This window comes from Cervus canadensis, chromosome 7 (assembly GCF_019320065.1).
Source record: "Cervus canadensis isolate Bull #8, Minnesota chromosome 7, ASM1932006v1, whole genome shotgun sequence".
Classification (NCBI taxonomy): domain Eukaryota; kingdom Metazoa; phylum Chordata; class Mammalia; order Artiodactyla; family Cervidae; genus Cervus; species Cervus canadensis.
In genome coordinates, this window is record NC_057392.1 from 14,595,882 (window position 1) to 14,615,392 (window position 19,511).

The window sequence follows — 19,511 nt, forward strand, 5'->3', positions numbered from 1 at the left end:
TCAGAATGGCCTTCATCAAAAGGTCTGCAAATAATAAATACTGAAGAGGATTTGGAGAAAAAGGAACCTTCCTACACTGTTGGTTGTGATGTATATTGGTGCAGCCACTAGGAGAAGAGTATGGAAGTTCTTTAAAAAATTATGAATAGAGTTCTCATATGATCCAGGAATCCCACTTCGTGGCATATATCCACAGAAAACTCATTTGAAAAGATACATGGATCCCAATGTTCACAGCCACACTATTCACAACAGCCAAGACATGGAAGCAACCTGAAAGTCCACTGACAGACGAATGGATAAAGATGTGGTGTATATATACAAAGAAATACTCCTTAGCCATTAAAATAAGAATGAAATAATGCCATTTGCAGTAACACAGATGGACCTAGAGATGATCATACTAAGTGAAGTAAACCAGACAAAGACCAATATCATCTGGTATCACTTATATGTGGAATCTAAAAAACTTGATACAAATAAACATTTATAAAACAGAAACAGATACACATAGAAAACAAATTTATGGTTATCAAAGGGGACGGGAGGTCAGCAGCAAGGGAGGAAGATAAATTAGGAGTATGGGATTAACACATACACACTAAATATACAAAATAGGAAAACAAGGACCTAATATATAGCACAGGGAATTACACTCAATATCTTGTAATAACTTATAAAGGAAAATAAGCTGAAAAAGAATATACATGACTTGCTGTAAACTTCAAAAATAAAATTTTGACGATACCTAATGTTACCAAAGGTGTGGACAAACCAGGAACTCCCAACACTGTCATGGAAATGTACAAACCTTTTGAAGGAGAAATTTAGTAATATTTGTCAAAATAAGTATTGCATAAACTTAGAAATTACACTTCTAAAAATTCACACTACAAAAATCTAGTATACAAAGATATAAGGCAAGATGTTTTTTGCAGTGTTGTTAATAATAGCAAAAAAATAAAACCTGTAAGTAGCCTAAATGTCCATCAACAGAGAGCTGGCTAGATATGATATATCTAGAGATACAGACATACAAAGAGATACTTTATAGAAATGATTATTTTCTCCCTTCTTCATAACATACAATAAAATGTCGTGTTTAGATAGGACCTGCTGAAGTCTGACAGACCATTTGTCTTGTATGAAACAGTCACAGCGAGTTGCCTTGAGAGTTCTTATGTATGCTGGTATTTCTTTGCTGGTAGGTGATACTAAGATTAGAGTGCCTCTCTGTATCATGTAGCAATTTTTTCTTATTATATTGGATGCTGAAGAAACATAATTAAGCTTATTAACACTGAAAAGTGAGGAAAAAAAATGGCCTGAGTTAAGGAACAACTAAAGTAGTTCTGCTTTTCATGAAGTATGAGTTTGTTCAAAAATTCTGACATTAATTTTAGCTGCAAAGAAACCTTTGTCCTTAAAAAAAAAAAAGAAGAAAGAAAATTTTGTCCTTAGCTATAGTTTAGATGGTGTGGTTGCTGGGATATCTATCTATTTATGGATAGTAGATATTCACACATTATTTTTATTAATAAATAATAAGCATCAATGGCAGAAAGTGAAGAAGAACTAAAGAGCCTCTTGATGAAAGTGAAAGAGGAAAGTGAAAAAGTTGGCTTAAAAATCAACATTCAGAAAACTACAATCATGGCATCCAGTCCCATCACTTCATGGGAAATAGATGGGGAAACAATGGAAACAGTGAGAGACTTTATTTTTGGGGGCTCCAAAATCACTGCAGATGGTGATTGCAGCCATGAAATTAAAAGATGCTTGCTCCTTGGAAGAAAAGCTATGACCAACCTAAATAGCATATTAAAAAGCAGAGATGTTACTTTGCCAAGAAAGGTCCATCTAGTCAAACCTATGATTTTTCCAGTGGTCATTTATGGATGTGAGAGTTGGACTACTGAGCGCCAAAGAATTGATGCTTTTGAACTGTGGTGTCAGGAGCTCTGAGAGTCTTGAGAGCTCTTGAGAGTCCCTTGGACTGCAAGAAGATCAAACCAGTCAATCCTCAAGGAAATCAGTCCTGAATATTCTTTGGAAGGACTGATGCTGAAGCTGAAACTCTAATACTTTGGCCACCTGATGCAAAGAACCAACTCAATGGGGAAAACCCTGATGCTGGGAAAGACTGAAGGCAGGAAGAAAAGGGGATGACAGAGGATGGGATAGTTGGATGGCATCACCGATGCAATGGACAAGAGTCTGAGTAAACTCCAGGAGTTAGTGATGGACAGGAAAGCCTGGCATGCTGTAGTCCATGGGACTGCAAAGAGTCGGATACGACTGAGCGACCAAACTGAACTGAATAAGCATCAAATCAAGCGAGTGTGTCTGTGTCTAGGTCTTCACCCTTTGGCCAAATCTACAAATTTAAATCATTCGGTTCAGTTCAGTTTAGTTCAGTCACTCAGTCGTGTCCGACTCTTTGCGGCCCCATGAATCGCAGCACACCAGCCCTCCCTGTCCATCACCAACTCCTGGTGTTTACTCAGACTCATGTCCATCGAGTCAGTGATGCCAACCAGCCATCTCATCCTCTGTTGGCCCCTTCTCCTCCTGCCCCCAATCCCTCCCAGCATCAGGGTCTTTTCCAATGAGTCAGCTCTTCACATGAGGTGGCCAAAGTATTGGAGTTTCAGCTTCAGCATCAGTCCTTCCAATGAACACCCAGGACTGATCTCCTATAGATGGACTAGTCGGATCTCCTTGCAGCCCAAGGGACTCTCAAGAGTCTTCTCCAACACCACAGTTCAAAAGCATCAATTCTTCGGTGCTCAGTTGGTTAAGGCTTCATAAATAAATATACCAGTACCACTGTAGCATTTAACAACAGCTATTCCAAATGAGGAAGTCACACAATTATGTGTGTGCTGATGTGTGTAAATTAATATGTATTTAAATTAAATATATTAGATTTATTTATTTATAATTTAAGGGCTACCCTGGTGGTTCACTCGGTAAAGAAGACTGCCTGCAATGCAGGAGACCCAGATTCAATCCCTAGGTTGGGAAGATCCCCTGGAGAAGGAAATGGCAACCTGCTTCAGTATTCTTGCCTGAGAAATCCCATGGACAGAGGAGCCTGGTGGGCTAGAGTTGGACATGACTTAGTGACTAAACCATCACCACCATATATGAATTAAACCACTACCATATATAAATTAAAAGTATACATATATTATACATATATAAAATTTAAAAATATCTGTACTTTAAATTTAAAAAAGCAAATACTTAGCTGGTAACTCCAATTTTGAAATGTTTGTCAAAAGTAAACAGAAAAATTATTCTTCACTCACTTTAACACATTTTGTACCAAGATCCCAGCAACCACTCCCATAGTAGTAGGAAGACTGGCTGCACAAACACCTTCTCGTTTCAGAGTCTTCTCATCAATATTTGCAGCAACTACAAGTGGTGGAGCACACTACATGAGAAAGAATAAAAAAATGTGTATTTCAAAAGAAAGGGAAAGAAGTATTCAATGTTCCAAGTAGTATTCCACCACATTCAAAGTTTGGTTTTCCTTTGAACTATAAATATTTTCCCATAGAAACGCTAGTACTTAACAATGAAAAATAATAACTCAAAATGAATCATGCATACCGCAAAACAAGCAGATTCTCCGGGAATTATGAGCTGTATATGCCCTGAAACTGCATTTTCACTGACCCCAGACTCCATCCATGTTTGTCCAAGCTCATTACAAGCCTTAATAGAAATAAGTGAAAAATAAGAAAGAACATTAGAAAAAAAAAGTAATTTACCATAAGGTTTTTTCATGAAAAACTGGAGTTTAACTAAATGAATTACAAAGAGTTTTTAAAAATAAATTTTAAGAAACAAGAAAACTGTAAATAATGAAATTCCTTAGCAATTGGCACTCTCCTTAGAAACGTAACTGATAGCATTCAGGTAAGCAGTCAATAAATACCTAATTAAACTGAACCAGAGTGTACTGGATTTCTTATTAGATTAATGTAAAACACTTTTCTAAAATAATTTTTAGCAACAAGAAACTGCAAAATGTTATTTGCAAAGTTGAAAACACAATAATTCAAAAGAAAAAGAATTCAGTTTTATTTTTGAGAAATCATGTGTGTAAGCTATTAATATATATTTATACATTTACTTATAAAAGTAACAAAAGTTAAAACCAAGGCTGACCAAGAATAAGACAGTATTATAAGATATTCATTTATTTAAAAAATTGTACATCAGAAGTATCTGCTGTCTAATAGTTTCCTCTAGTGGCCTAAGACAGAGTAGGATACTGAAACATATGCCCTACCAGCAAGGCTAGACAGGTCCCCTTAGAATAAATTTCAAAAATAGGATGAGATCACATTAAGAATAAATAAAACACAATATCAAAGGGCTTAAATGAAGAACTACTTTCAGAATGTGGAATATATACTAACAGAATATACAAGAAAATAGCTAAACCCATGAGTAGAACACAAAAGATACTCACTGTATTTATTGTCATTCGAGCTTCAAAATTATCCACACAGCTAAGAACTAGGTCAACAGGTTTTCCTTCTTCTAATCCACCATTACTAGACAAAGAAAATAAATTTTATTGGGAAAAAATCAAGACACAAAACACAATCTAATTAGACTTTATTTGTTCAATCAACACATTTAGTCTTTCAGTAAATATTTTAGTATAATTGTAACATAAAATTTAATATTAAAGACCCAGTATATATTAAGTATTCACTGTTACAAATATGATATCAATCATATTACAGTATTTCTTATACTGTAAAGATGTACAGGGGTATAAGAAATATAAACTGTGTTCACAAAAATTACCATTTCTCTGTCAGCTTTTATAGACTTATTCATGTTTCACTACAAATGTAAATGTAATAAAAGTTAATTGAATACAATTTCAACAGTTTATGTCTGCAGAAAACCATATTCAGATAGAAATATAACCTATAACACAGAACTTATAATGGAGGACCCCTTGCTATATCATTATAACAGACATTGTGAGGCTTATATTTTATTTTGTTGTTACTATTGTTTTATGGACCATACATACTATTTACTGAGCTCCCACTATATAAAAATTACACAGAATATTAACTATTTTAAAAATAAAATATATATCAACCTTCTCATTGAATAAATTGATAGATTTTCTAATAATACTGAAAGTGAGCTGGACATTGTGCAAAATACTCATAAATAAAATTTTACCTTATTCTATTCATGAAATGTTCAAAGTTTTCTACTGTGGTTATATTGTAGTTGTGTGCTTCAAAAAGAACATCAGGATTAATGTTCCTAGAGGGAAAAAGAGAATGATTATAAAATCTACAAGTAGAACAGTAAAAGAAAGCAAGAAAAAGCACTAAAAAGAGCTAAAGATCATTTAACAGATATTAGAGAAATGGAATTCAAGCAATTTAAAGAAAATCCAAAATCCTCTTCTACCTCTTTCATCCCACTGCAAGGACCAAGTTCAAAACATGTAGAGTATCAGAAGGATTACAAAAATATTCCCACAGTCTATGTGCTGGGAATTAGGCCTTTATCACCTCTGTTAACTACACAGTTCAGTCTAACAAAAGAGCTTCTTTGCTTCTTATTCAATTCAGTGCAAGAACGTTTAGGAACATAAAGAAACATCCAAGAGTAAGAGCTGCCAAACTAGGTCCCTTGGGCCAAATCTGACTACCACCTCGCTACCTTTTTTTGTTCGGTCTGCAAACTAAAAGTAGTTTTTATATTTTTAAATGGCTGCAAGCAAAGAAAAAAATCAAAAGAAGAACAATATTTCATGATGTGAAAATTATAAGAAATTTAAATTTTAGATTCCATAAATAAAGTTTTATTGGCGCACAGTTTTGCTCATTCACTTTTATATTGCCTACAGCTACTACAACTGTATAGCTGAGCAGTTTTGACAAAGACCATGTGGCCCTCAAAGCCTAAAATATTTACTATCTAGCCTTATAGAGAAAAAGGCTGCCAATCCACATCTTTATGAATAAGTGAAACCTGCATTTTTATAGAGGAAAATTCAGTTCCATTTATAAGTTAAGTGACTGAATACATACAGGAAGATTTCACCAATTTCACTGCCTTCAACTGCTATTCCATTTACCTCAAAGTATGTTCTGCTGCTTGAACTTTACTTAATCCTGCTTGATGAGGTTGGAAGAAAAGTCTATTCATATTGGCCAGTTCCACCTTGTCATAGTCAAAGAGTAGCAACTAAAATGAAAATAGTGGTAATCTGATGAAAAGTGTACCAAAAAAGAAAATAAAAATGACAAACTAGTTGGCTAATTAAAATTTGATGGGTTTAACTTTTTAACAGTAATAATATTAACTAACTTTGAAAAACTAGATGTCATATATTAACTCCTTTAAGGATCACATGCAGTACTCTCCTCATTTTAGAAATAAGACAACTAGGGTACTTGCCCAAAAGCCACTCAGCTAATATGTAGTGAACATGGGATTCAAATCGAGGCATTCTCAATCCAGCCTCTGGACCCTAACTACAATGCTGCGCTACCCCTCTAAATGATTAGCTCAAAAATTAATATTCATTCCATTTCATGGCAGTTTTCACAAACTGTGCCAAAATCTTACTTCATTCCAATTATTGGCCAAAAGCCAACAACCCATTAGATAAATGAAAATTTTAAATAAGATAAAAACAAATGCTGTAACTTAAAACCATGGTATAATAATACAATGCCTTTCGTGAATATGGCACTAAATATACTCATGCCATGGCTCAAACATTATTCCAAACAGAATGATTAACCAGTTAATTGATATTTCCTGCTATATATTTAGACATGACAGCATTTGTCAAACCTGTTCACACAACTTTAAAATGGCCAAAAGGTCCATTTCCCATCAGTAAGAGCAGGTTGAACTCAAAGATATCCAAAGTACTTTCTTTTTTTTTTTTTTTAGATTATCTAAAATTAAATTTTTATTGGATGAGACTCAGAGTAGACTAGACATGGAAGGGGAAAAAGAGGATCAATGAACTTGAAAGCGCAGCAGTGCAATTTATCCAGAGTGAAGAAAAAAAGAACCAAAAAAAAAAAGAATTGAGCCTCTAGACCTATGGAATAATTCAAAGCAGTGTAAAAGTGATATACTTCACTATAGCTGCCAAAGTCACTTCTTTATCTAAAATTCTGTGACTTTGTGATACAATTCTCAGTGTTCCAAATCTAACAATAAAAACAAAAATGGGATGTTCTTCTTCTCAATACAGAAACTAAAGAAAGTTAACCCAGCCCTTAATATCTTGCTAGAAAAGATATCACTTATATTCTCTATAACTTTCTAACCCTACTTAGTCTCTCCAAAATTCAGTTTATTTAAGCTCATTCAAACAATATTTATTAGGTCAGGCCAAGTATTATGTCTGAGTTTCAGCCTCATAGCTATATGAATAAGTTGTAGGAAATCCTAAATTTAAGGACAGGAGGTGTGAGTTGTAACTCTGTCAATAATTAGCTCTGATTCTGGGTAAGTCACTTTAACTGTTTAGGACTGTATCCCCATCTGTAAAATAAGGCAGTTGATCTAGATCTAGTGATCCAGGGTATCCCAGGAACTCAGGAAATTTTCAGGGATAAGAAGTGGGCTCTGGATCTCCAATCCTCCATTTCCCTACTTAACCACATGAAATAGCTTCTTATTTCTCTGTTTTATACATTGAAAAAAGAGTTCTGAAACTTACCTACGCAGAGTCTTAGCTTACAAACTTGAGTACACTTGGAATCACTGTATTTAAAAATACAGATGTATGGGTCTTATTCCCAGAGGTTCTGATTACCTATTATGGGGTGCAGTCTGGACATAAGAATTTTTTTTTTTAACATCCCAGGTGATTCTAACTACAGCAATATCATCTGGAGTTTGTGTTAAAATACAGATTCTGATTCAGCATGTCTTGAATGGGACCTGGGAATCTTCGTTTCTAACAAGCTCCCATGTGATGCTGGGACCAGACTGAATAAGTAGTTCTTAAAGCAGAGTCCCTGGAATATCATCAGAACCACGTGGGAACTTGTTAGAAATTCTTAGGTCCATCTGAAACCTACAGAATCAAAACCACTGGGTTAGAGTTCAGCAATCTATGTTTTAATAGGCCTTCAAAGTGACTCCAGGGCACACTCAAACCAGAGACCCACAAATCTTCATGATCTCTACCACCCTTGGTCAATCAACCAGGGCATGTCAGCTATAAGCAATTGTTGACAGGCATTTATAAACTTCTTGAAAGATATTAAAATGTTAATAAACATTTTTTAGTAGTTTGGTGTTATCTTTTCTATATTGATAAATAAGTGCCAATTTTGAAACCACTTTAAGAATCTGGGGCATGAAATGGACCAATATATTAAAGAGCACTGATAAAGCAAGCATTTTCCCACAAAGTTTATCAAAATGATATACAATTGTGGAGAACTTTTATATTCAACCACTATCTATCTAACATCATGGACTTTAGCTTTATAAATATAAGATTGGTACACTGATTTCTGGTATAAAGTCAACTTCTCCTTCCTCCTCACAATCACAATCTAAATCAATTTTAGAAAAAAGTATGGAACTTCCTGGTGCTCCAGTGGTTAGGACTTGGTGCTTTCACTGCCATGGCCTCAGAGTTCAATCCATGGTAAGGGAACTAAGATCTCACAAGCCTCACAGGGCATGACCAAGAAAATTTAGGGAAAAAAAAAATGCCTGGGTTAAAAAAAATCTGGAGCATTCAGCAGTTCAATTTAGAGAGTAAGAAAGGCACATGCTTTCCAGTTTGTCTTGTATAAAACAAGTTTTTTAAAAAATTTTGGGGATGTTTCAGTGTTTCACTACACTTTCAATTTAACAGCCTTCTTTCCTGAACTTCTCTAATTAAAACACTGAAATCCAAATTGTTTATACATTATCCCAAACAAAGATGTTCCTGAACACAATCAGATAGTCCTTATTTAATCAGCAGCAATATTAGTTTCCTCTTGGGTGGGTTTATGTCTTAACTGGGGTAGAAAAAACAATCTGAATGAATACACCACAAATCAATATGCCATTAGTAAGGAGAAAAAAAATCTTAATTTGTACCTTATTTACTCCACAAGTGAATGGGTTCCAAATACAACAGAAAATGAGAAATGCTTTTACCTTACCAATGCCACATCGTGTCAGCATTTCAGCAGTCACACTGCCAACTCCACCAACACCTACTATTGCTACAGTAAAGGTACGTATTTTCTGTAAAATGCAAAATTATATATGTGTTGGTTAATAATTCTTCACTGAAAATGTCATTGAAAATTATTTTCATTTACTGAAATCATCTTCAAAAATTTGGAAGAGTTTATCATACCTCATAGTCACTCACAATTCCCATTCGTTTCAAAGCCATCAGGCGGCTTAAAAAAAAAAGAAAAAAAAAGTTTTAAAGTTTACAGTCTTTTAATTAATAATGACATAGGTAAACATACATCATCACAGAAAATAAACTATAAGAGAAGAAACAGTGAGGGGAGCAGGGATTAAAAAAAAGATGTTTTAAAGTTTACAGTATTTTAATTAATAGTGACATAGGTAAACATACATCATCATAGAAAATAAACTGTAAGAGAAGAAACAGTGAGGGGAGTGGAGGTGGGAGGAGAAATCTTTCAGTTAACTAATCTTTCAGTTAGTTTCAGATGAAACTAAATCACCTCAGCAATTTTAAAAAGCACGGATGCCCGAATATCCTCCAAGACAGAGCCTGTGCAATAAGATTTTTTTAAAAGTTCCTCATACATTCTAATGTGCAGTCATGATTGAGACCTACTGACTCAAATGTTAAGTTTCCAGATGAGAATGGGTCAAAGTGAAATTTCAGCATTTTCCCATGCTTATTAGTTTATGTAAATATTTAATGTTTGATTCAGATTTAATATTTAACATCAGAATAACCTCATGACTGGAATTCTATTCACTTGTTGCCTCTGCCCACAATGGTAAGTCTTTTAGTAAATGCCTTTATTCCAAGGACTCTAAGAGGTACTTTAGATACCTAGTTACCGCTAGTCTGTTACCTTCTTCGGTCACCAAGCCAATCAAACTTTGGATGTGAGGCCTAACAATCTGTGTTTTAATAAGCTCCCCAAGTGACTGTAATACACACTAAAGTTTGAGAGCCTTTACTGTAGATTACTTAATTTATTCTCTTGTTATGGTTGGAAGAACATCTTCCCAAAGCTTTGTAAAGGGTAAATTTTGGAAGGTAAGTTTTGAGACCTTGTATGTCTGAAATATTCTCTACCAAACTTCTTAAAAACGTTTTATCAAAATTTTATTCTTAGAAATATATTGTAAAATGACAAACTGGAGGGTATATAATTGTTGAAAGCTATACCTATACACACAGACACAAACACACTCTTAGTTGACAGTTTAACTAGATATATAATTTTACATTAGAAACAATTTTCCTTCAAAATTTCTAACATGATTTCTAGTTTCTGAAACTTCAAAATGTGCCTTACAGTGAATCTATTCTCATCAACTGTGCTGAGTACTTACTGGACTCTTTCCAATCAGAAACATATTTAAGTTCTGGAAAATTTCCTTGAACAGTGTGAGGACTTCTTTGGTTGGTTGGTTGGTTTTTCCTGAACTTTCTGGAGCTCCTATTATTTGGAAGTTGGACCACTTGGACTAGTCCTCTACTTGTAATGTCTCTCCTCTATTTTCCATCATTTTAGTTTTCTGCTGTTCTCTGGATTTCTTTCAATGTTACTTTCTTTTATTGAGATTTTCACTTTTGTTATCATTCTCCATTTGCAAGAATGATTCTTTTTGTAGTACTGTCCTATTCCATTTATACATATATCTTTCTGAAGATATTAATGATAAGGTTGGGGTTGCATTCCCCTTATATAGTCTATTAATTTTGTTTTCTATCTTTCACATTAGGAGCTTCTCTCATCCTTTTTGCTCATATTTAAAAGTCAGACACTAATAAAGGCACGGATGTGGGCACTGCTTATTTGACTTTGGGTTTCACTATAGCGTGATCTCGGAGAAGGCAATGGCAACCCACTCCAGTACTGTCGCCTGTAAAATCCCATGGACAGAGGAGCCTGGTAGGCTGCAGTCCATGGGGTCACGAAGAGTCGGACATGAGTAAGCAACTTCACTTTCACTTTTCACTTTCATGCACTGGAGAAGGAAATGGCAACCCACTCCAGTGTTCTTGCCTGGAGAATCCCAGGGACAGCGGAGCCTGGTGGGCTGCCATCTGTGGGGTCACACAGAGTCAGACATGACTGAAGCGACTTAGGAGCAGCAGCAGCATAGTGTAATCTGGCTGGGCTGTTTAGTTGAGAAACCCACAATGTCAATGTCTTTCAGTCTTTCTTCTTGGCACTCTCAGATTCCCTAGAGAAGAATATTTCAATTTCCAGCCTGAAAAGTCTTTAAGCTGATCAGTTTTGGGGTGTTAAATGGAGAAGCAAGGCTGGGAGTCCTAGAATTCAGTATGTAAACATTTAGTTAATTCCCTTCCTTCAGGCATGAAGACTTGCTTTTATTATTCATAGAAATACTCTATTTTACTCTCCAATGAGTAAATCTCTAGTAGTCTCTCCAGACAGAGAAGAAGCATTTGCCTCGCTACTCAAAAGTGAAACAATGAACTTGGGTTGCTTCTTCAACAGATTTTCAGCCATCTCGTTTAGTCCTACCTTAAGCCCTTCTTGAAAGACCTATGCTTGTTCTGGAGCTTTGAGAGAATTCTATTGTATGAGTTGGGTTGCAGGCTTTAGGATCCAATTTCTTGGATCCTTTAAATCAGGATCATCTATCAGTCATCTGTCCCTTTCTAGTTCCTAAAACTGTTTTACTATAATCATGTAAGTACAGAGACTCACCCATCCCCCAATTATTAACAGAAACTTGATATTTTTTTTCCCAGTGGCGATTTATTCCTTTTTAAAAATTATTCCTTTACTTTCATTTCAGTGAGATTGGGTAGACAGTGATATATGTCTGTGATCAATCTGCCTCTTTACCTTGATGCTGTCTAATCCTTATAAATAACCCTGAGAAGAATGCATTGCTGGAGAAGAAAATGGCAACCCACTCGAGCATTCTTGCCTGGGAAAGCCCATGGACAAGAGGAACATGGCAGGCCACAGTCCCTTGGGTCACAAAAGAGCTGGACAGGACTTAGCAACTAAACAACAACAGCAGCATCCAATTGGTCCAGCAACACTTGTTGCAAAAACAATCCTCTTCATAAATTGCTTTGGTAACTTAGTTAAAAATCAATTGACCATATTTGTATGGATCTTTTACCAGACTTTCTATCCTAGTCCATAGAAATATTTGTCTAGCTTTATACTTACAGTCTTATTCTCTGCAAATTTAAAATGAAATTGTAAAATAAAGTTTCCTTTCCTTAAAAAAAAAAAAAAAGAATGCATCACAACCTCCTTTTATAAATGGGGTCGGGTGGGGGGAGGGAGGGGAGATTCAGGCTAATTAACTTGCCCAAGATCAGTTAAATGGCAAACAATTATTTAGGGCTGGGTTTTGGAGCTAGTATTTAAAACCAGGTTTTCTAATTTTAAAGACTGCTCACCTTTTCATTTAGTTAACATGCTTCTAATTATATTCCTTACCACACAATTTTACAGTTACTTGCGTTCATCATTATTCTATAACCATTGAATCTCCCAAATTAAAACAAAAGGTCTTTGAGGGTCAGGAACTTTGTATTTCAAAATGGCACTCGATGCAATTAAAATAATGTAGAACACCTAGAAATCCCTCTATATTTTTCTGATAATCATGTGCTGTGCTTTATCATAATTCTTACCACTTATACTGTAATCCCAAGTTTACCTTTGTATTTCACACTTATCTGGGAACCACTGGAGGGAAATGACCATGTCTTTGTATTCCCAGTGTCTGTGCAAATAATAAATAGTAAATAATATTCAGGAGGGCTGGAAATGAAAAGGTGCTCACTAAATATGTGCTGAATGTACAACAATTCGAAAAATAAGGATGACCTTATCAAATTTCCATGTACTAGTACAGAGCTTTGGGTGTCAACTGCCATCTCCAAAGTAGCAGTTTTAATAAAGACAAAATGGTACAAATAAGACAGAAAATACTAAATGTTTAAATTTCAGTACTGAAAGATTTGTGGTTATTATAATGTCAAGGAATTGTCTCACATTAAAATGATGTCTGAAAGATGATTCTAAACATATGATTCACATTCTTTTGCTTTTCTCAGAGGGAGCATTTCAAAATTTTCATTTTTAAAACTGAAAAATGTTTAAGCATGCCAAAAGGAATGAAAGTGACTAATGCTCAGTCATGTCTGACTCTGTCACCTCGTGGACTGTACCCCACCAGGCTCTTCTGTCCATAGAATTCTGCAAGCAAGAATACTGGAGTGGGTAACCATTCCCTTCTGCAGGGGATCTTCCCCCCAACACAGGGATCAAACCCGGGTCTCCTGCATTGCAGGCAGATTCTTTACCGTCTGAGCCAGGAGAGAAGCCAAATAGAATAGCTTCTACTTATTCTGATTAATGAGATGGTAAAGCTTTCACATGTGTCAAGTAAAATACATGCACCATCATCAATTATATCTCAAAACTGAAAGAAAACAATTTTTTTTAATGTAGTAAGATAAATGAGAGAAAAGCAAGAATCTGGCATGATTTAATTTAATGTAGGTCAAAATAAACTCTTCTGTAATTATACAACAATTATAATTTTGGTCAGGTTTTCTATAACAAATAATATTGTAATTAACAGCTTTGTGCCTAAATACTGGGTCTGCATTTTATGTTGCAATATATATGAAGTGAAGTCGCTCAGTCATGTCCTACTCTTTGCAATCCCATGGACTGTAGCCTACAGGCTCCTCCGTCCATGGAATTTTCCAGGCAAGAATACTGGAGTGGGTTGCCATGTCCTTCTCCAGGAGATCTTCCCAACCCAGGGACTGAACCCGGGTCTTCCGCATTGTAGGCAGATGCTTTACCATCTGAGCCACCAGGGAAGTCATATATATACATATGTATGTACATATATGTATGCATATATATGCATCCTAAGACTTTCACTGAGGCTTTATGTCATAAATAAAACCTTTCCTTAAAATCCAAATTCCTGCTCTTTGAAGGGAGAAAGCACCAATAATACCTTTCCTGTTTCACCTACTCTAAAACTGCCCAGTTTTTAGCCACACTACTTAATGGCTTATTTATTTTTACTGGGGAGACAGCTCCATGGGAACTTCGGAGCAAAACAAACCTAATGGCAGTCCAAGCCTTTTTAGCTACTGTTAGCTCTATGGCCTGAGGCAGGTCACAGCACCTCTCTAAGCCTAATTTATTTCGCCTACAAAATGGGGGTAAAATGACAGTAGCAATCTCCTAGGGTTGGGGTGAAGAGGAAAAGTGACAACGCGAGCAAGGTGTTTAGCGACTGGTGAAAAGTTCAGTAACTGTTACTATAATGCCTAGCATCGAAAGCTCTAAGAACTTTATATATACTTGTATTTTCAATCTTCACAACTCCACAGAAAGAGATACTACAAGCAAGAAAGTGAAGGAACAGAACTCTCACCAAGTTACTCAGTTGCTAAGATTTGACTCCAGTCTGGGCATACGGTCCTTACCGTCAGTCACTACCCTACATTCAACCACTACCCTATATTCAACCTGATGAATTAACAAAATCTTGGGAAATGAATAAAGGAGAGGAAATGAAGAGGCGGACAGGACTGGTGAAGTCCAACCGTTTTAGAGCTAATCTAGCTGTTTCCACCACGCCAATTTAAGAAACACAGAAGACTTTATGAAGCTCCCAAGTTTAGCTTAGCAGGTTTTACATTTGGTGTCCTAGTTTGAAAGTTTCTACTATCAGTTTCATACTGAGCGAGGAAGACTAAAAGAGGCAGGGGCTGCAGGAAAACAGATCCGTGTCCTCAGCAAGCACAGGAGCAGCACCATATGGCTGATTCAGCTGAGTTTTTTTAAAAGGAGAAAGAACACCTTTTGACCAGGACTAACACTTGGCCTTGCTCGTTTGGAAATAAGACCCTAGAAGAAGAAAAGGGTGGTGTGACCTGTCAGCTGGGCAGCAGCGAGAAACGCCTCACTTCTGACCACCTAGAGACCGTGACCTCGCCCCTCTTCCGTCCCCGACCCGTCACGCAGCTCACCTGTAGGGGTTGGAATCCACCACCTCGGAGCTCATATTTGCAATGCGGGCCCGACCGCCTCCTCCGTCGCCGCCCCCCAGGGCGCGGCGACTTCTCTCCTGGGCCAGTTCCCGCTCCAGCTCTTCGACCCGCTGCTGCAGCCGTTCCACGGACTCGGCCATGGCTGGGACCCCGGCCGCCAGCGCTCCCAGCCCCGGCCGTCGCCGTCGTCGCCGCCCCACGCTGGTGGCCTGCTGGGCCCGAGAGGGATATGTGGCGAGTCACTTTGCTGAGGCTTTCCCAGCCCGCTCCAGCGGGCCTCCCAGCGGGCCACTTCCGGTGTGTTGCAGTCAACGCTCCGCCTCAGGGGAAAAAAAGGGAAAAATAAAGCCCCCTACTTCCCCTCTTCGCCCGGGCCTAAGAGTCCAGGCAGCCATAGGTCCCGGGTCATAAGTGTCCAGAGCCAGCGGCCTGCGATGTTGTCTTTCCAACCTGGCGGCCAGGAAAAAAGCCAGAATCTTTTATTCCTAGGCTCGAGGTTCTGACGGGCCCTTTTCTGCACCGGACCCAGTAGGTCTTCCGCCTGCCAGTGCTTTCAATTTGGAGACGGACCAGGCCTTAGCGTTCTAATGCTCTTGGTGACGAACGTGACTTTGCTTTCTTTAGAATTGAGGTCTCCAACTCTGAGGCTGACTGAAAACTTTAAATTCGAACACACAAGGCCCTTCTAGCATTTCCTGAGTAGAGCCCAAGTCCAGGAGCAGCTGGCCAGTGTTGCCGGCCAGCGGCACCTGGCGATGTGTAATTGGCTGGAGCCGCGGGCCCGCCTCCACCGGGCGTCTCGGCCTTGCCCCTGCTGTGGAGTGACGTTCTCCTAGACATACCGGATCCCAGGAGTAGTGGGTTCTGTGACTCTGTGGTCTGAAGCGGCAGCGTAGATCATGGAAAGCGGTGCCTCCCGCGAGTCCAACACGACCGAAGTGCTGCCCCAGCACAAGTTCGACTACAGGTTGCTGGACGCCTACCTACACCAGCACTTGCCCGGCTTTGGGACCGAGCCCGAGGCCAGGCTGACGGTTGCCCAATACAGGTATCGACCCCAGCCTTCTCCAGCAGAAACAAATCTGTACCTTGTGCTTTTCTTCCTCTGGCCCTGGGTGGTTTTCCAGTTTCCTCCACCCTGTTTCTTTTTCCGCAGTGACACACTGTCGGCGGGAGCTGCTGTCACTGGCTCCTGCCATTACATACTGAGTATTTCCAATTCCAGGGCGGTAATGGAAGCACTGTAACATTCACGATTCCAGCTATGAGAAGGAATCTTTGTTAACAGCTATCTACTTTGAGAATTCACTGAGGCAGTTAAGATTGGAAGCTCTGTGAGATATAAAGAGGCCGTTCACTCAACCTTTGTTCTAGAACCTTGTTTTCCCAGAGAGGCGGATGTAATTCCCTTCACACTGGCCATATTCTTAGAGGCTTAGTTAATGGTACCAGTTGAGGGATCCGAATTCTTATCCTAGCTATTCCATTTAGCAAATCACAGCACCACTTTGGGCTTTAGTTCTTTTTGAAATAGGAGAATGGAACTAGATGACGGTCCTGAGAGTACTGTCTGTTCTCCACAGTGATCTGCCTCTAGTCTGATGTTGTTGTATAATAGAAGGTAATTTACAAATAGACTTTGCTCTAAAAATGGCATCTTGATAAACACAGAACTATACAAGCAATCCTGGCTTCCAGAAGAATTAGGTGTGTCACTTACTGACTGGGAATTTAAGTACCGTGGTACATAAACTCTTTGATGACTAGTTTCATAACCTGTAATAAATACTTGCCTGCTCTGTATAATCCTGATGAATGAAGTAATATAGATGAAAGGGCTTAATGTTGTAACAGCACTGTTTACCGGTGGCCTTATCACAGGGGTTTATTCCTTGACTACTGATTTCAGAGAAATTAAAAATAGTGGAAAGGTGATGGATCAGAAAGGGTTTGATGGTGTAAAATGAAAAAGCACTATGTGGAATTCCCTAGCTGTCCAGTGGCTAAGACTCAGTGCTTTCACTGCTGGGGCCATGCAGTGGCCAAATTAAACAACAACCAAAAAATAAAAGGCAGTGTGTCACATAGATATTATAGGATGAAGCAGCAGGTGGAATAAAAAATGGCAGAGTTTCTAGCCTGAAGCCTTGTGTTGTAAACAAACTAATAGATCAAAGTTCAAATTGGCTATGGCAATCTGGACAAGTTATTTAACTCTTTTGAGCATTGAATCCTTCTTTGGCAAAGTGGAGATAATATTTATCTCCTAGGGTTATTTGAGAATTATCTGAGAGTTAATTCTGAATTAAGTTGAATGGTAAATCAGAATTGTGCTTGATAAATGGAAAAACTAGTATAGGACTAGTTAGATAGATAGATAGATAGTATAGAACTATAGATAGTATAGAACCATCCCCACAGAGAATACACATTTATTTCCAGGACACATTGAAAAGTTTATAAAAATTGAAGACATGTTAAGCCACAAAAGAAGTTTCAAAAATTCAAAAACATTATACTTAAAAAAAAAAATTCAGAATATAAATGCCAAAAGTTTAAAAATCAACAGGATAGCTAATGAACACATTTTAGAAACTAGTTGATATGCAGATTAAACAGCCAATAATCTACAGAAAATAATGGAGTTTATCAAAGTTCAGTATGCAAAAATCAATCAAATTTGTCAACGTTAGCAACAAAAATGTAAAGATATAAATTTAAGAAAGATGAAATTAATAAGAGCATCAGAAATATAATTTTCTCAAACATTAATAAAGTATTTGCAAGACCTTTGTAGAGGAAATTATAAAACTATTAGAACCGTAGAACTAAATACAATGAAAGATGCCATGTTCATGAATAAGAGAATTCGGAATTGTTTGTTTCTCTTTTTTTTTCCAATTGATGTATAGATTCAGTGCAATGACACAGTCTTAATTTTTTCCCCTAATTTGAAAAATTACTCCTAAATTTTATGTGCAAGAGCGAAGGGCTAAAAATAAAGGAAAACACTCATGAGGAAGAACAAAGTGGGAGATATGAATTAAGATGGCTTATTTTTTCACAGAGATAGACAGATCAATAAAACAGAAGAGAGAATCCACAAAAAGACCCACATATGTATAGAACTTTGACATATGACAGTGCTGGCACTAAGAATCAGTCTTTGGAGAGTTGGAGGGAGAAGAGATTTTTCAGTAAATTATACAAGGATAATTATTATGTATGTGAAAAAAATTGAAATTAGACCCTTTCCTTACTCTTCCTCACACAGTTCCAGGTCAATTACAGATGAATGGTAAAGGCAAAACTATAAACATTTGCGGACTTCCCTGGTGGTCCAGTGGTTAAGAATCCATGTTGCAGTACAAGGGACACTGGTTCAATCCCTGGTGCAGGAAGTTCCCACATGTCTCAGAGCAACAGAGCCGGAGTACCACAACTACTGAGCCTGTGCTCCAGCACCCAGGTGCCACAACTCCTGAGCCTACAACAAAGAGCAGCCCCCCAGGAGCCACAACTAGAAAAAGCCCATGTGTGGCAGCAAAGACCCACCACAGTTAAAAAATAAATAATAAAAAAATAATCTCTTAAACTGTAAACATTTGGAAGACATATACAAGCTCTTTAGACTGTGGATTGGAGAATATAGTCTTTAAAAAGACAAAAGCGCAAACTTTTGTGAAGGAAATGATTGGAAGAATCCTTAAAATGCAATTATAGATGAAAATATTTTTAATGTATACAATGGATAAAAGTTAACCTCCAGAACATCTGAAGAACTGCAATAGCTCAACAGAAAAATGAGCAAAAGACTTGAAGACACTCAGCCTCATTCAATTCAGTTCAGTTCAGTTCAGTTCAGTCGCTCAGTTGTGTCACTGTTTGTGACCCCATGAATCACAGCACGCCAGGCCTCGCTGTCCATCACAAACTCCTGGAGTTTACTCAAACCCATGTCCATCGAGTTGGTGATGCCATCCAGCCATCTCATCCTCTGTCGGCCCCTTCTCCTCCTGCCCCCAATTCCTCCTAGCATCAGGGTCTTTTCCAATGAGTCAACTCTTCACATCAGGTGGCCAAAGTATTGGAGTTTCAGCTTCAGCATCAGTCCTTCCAATGAACACCCAGGACTGATCTCCTATAGATGGACTGGTTGGATCTCCTTGCAGTCCAAGGGACTCTTAAGAGTCTTCTCCAACACCACAGTTCAAAAGCATCAGTTCTTTGGTGC

General features: G+C 37.7%; 2 protein-coding genes across 2 annotated transcripts in view; one reads left to right on the top strand and one right to left on the bottom strand.

The window, feature by feature from the left end:
* Positions 1–15,828, bottom strand: part of UBA5 (ubiquitin like modifier activating enzyme 5) — a 31,120-nt gene extending 15,292 nt beyond the window's left edge. Inside the window, exons 1-8 of the mRNA XM_043474399.1 lie at positions 15,257–15,828; positions 9,395–9,440; positions 9,190–9,279; positions 6,137–6,246; positions 5,227–5,313; positions 4,490–4,574; positions 3,622–3,726; positions 3,315–3,442 (exon numbers count right to left, since the gene is read on the bottom strand). Of these exons, the coding sequence (XP_043330334.1) occupies positions 3,315–3,442; positions 3,622–3,726; positions 4,490–4,574; positions 5,227–5,313; positions 6,137–6,246; positions 9,190–9,279; positions 9,395–9,440; positions 15,257–15,417 (812 nt within the window). The 5' untranslated portion in view covers positions 15,418–15,828. The remainder of the gene's footprint in view (positions 1–3,314; positions 3,443–3,621; positions 3,727–4,489; positions 4,575–5,226; positions 5,314–6,136; positions 6,247–9,189; positions 9,280–9,394; positions 9,441–15,256) is intronic.
* Positions 15,829–15,848: 20 nt separating this feature from the next.
* The window catches only part of ACAD11 (acyl-CoA dehydrogenase family member 11), a 99,308-nt gene continuing 95,645 nt past the window's right edge, over positions 15,849–19,511 (top strand). The window contains exon 1 of the mRNA XM_043474398.1: positions 15,849–16,325. Coding sequence (XP_043330333.1) covers positions 16,177–16,325 — 149 coding nt within the window. The 5' untranslated portion in view covers positions 15,849–16,176. The remainder of the gene's footprint in view (positions 16,326–19,511) is intronic.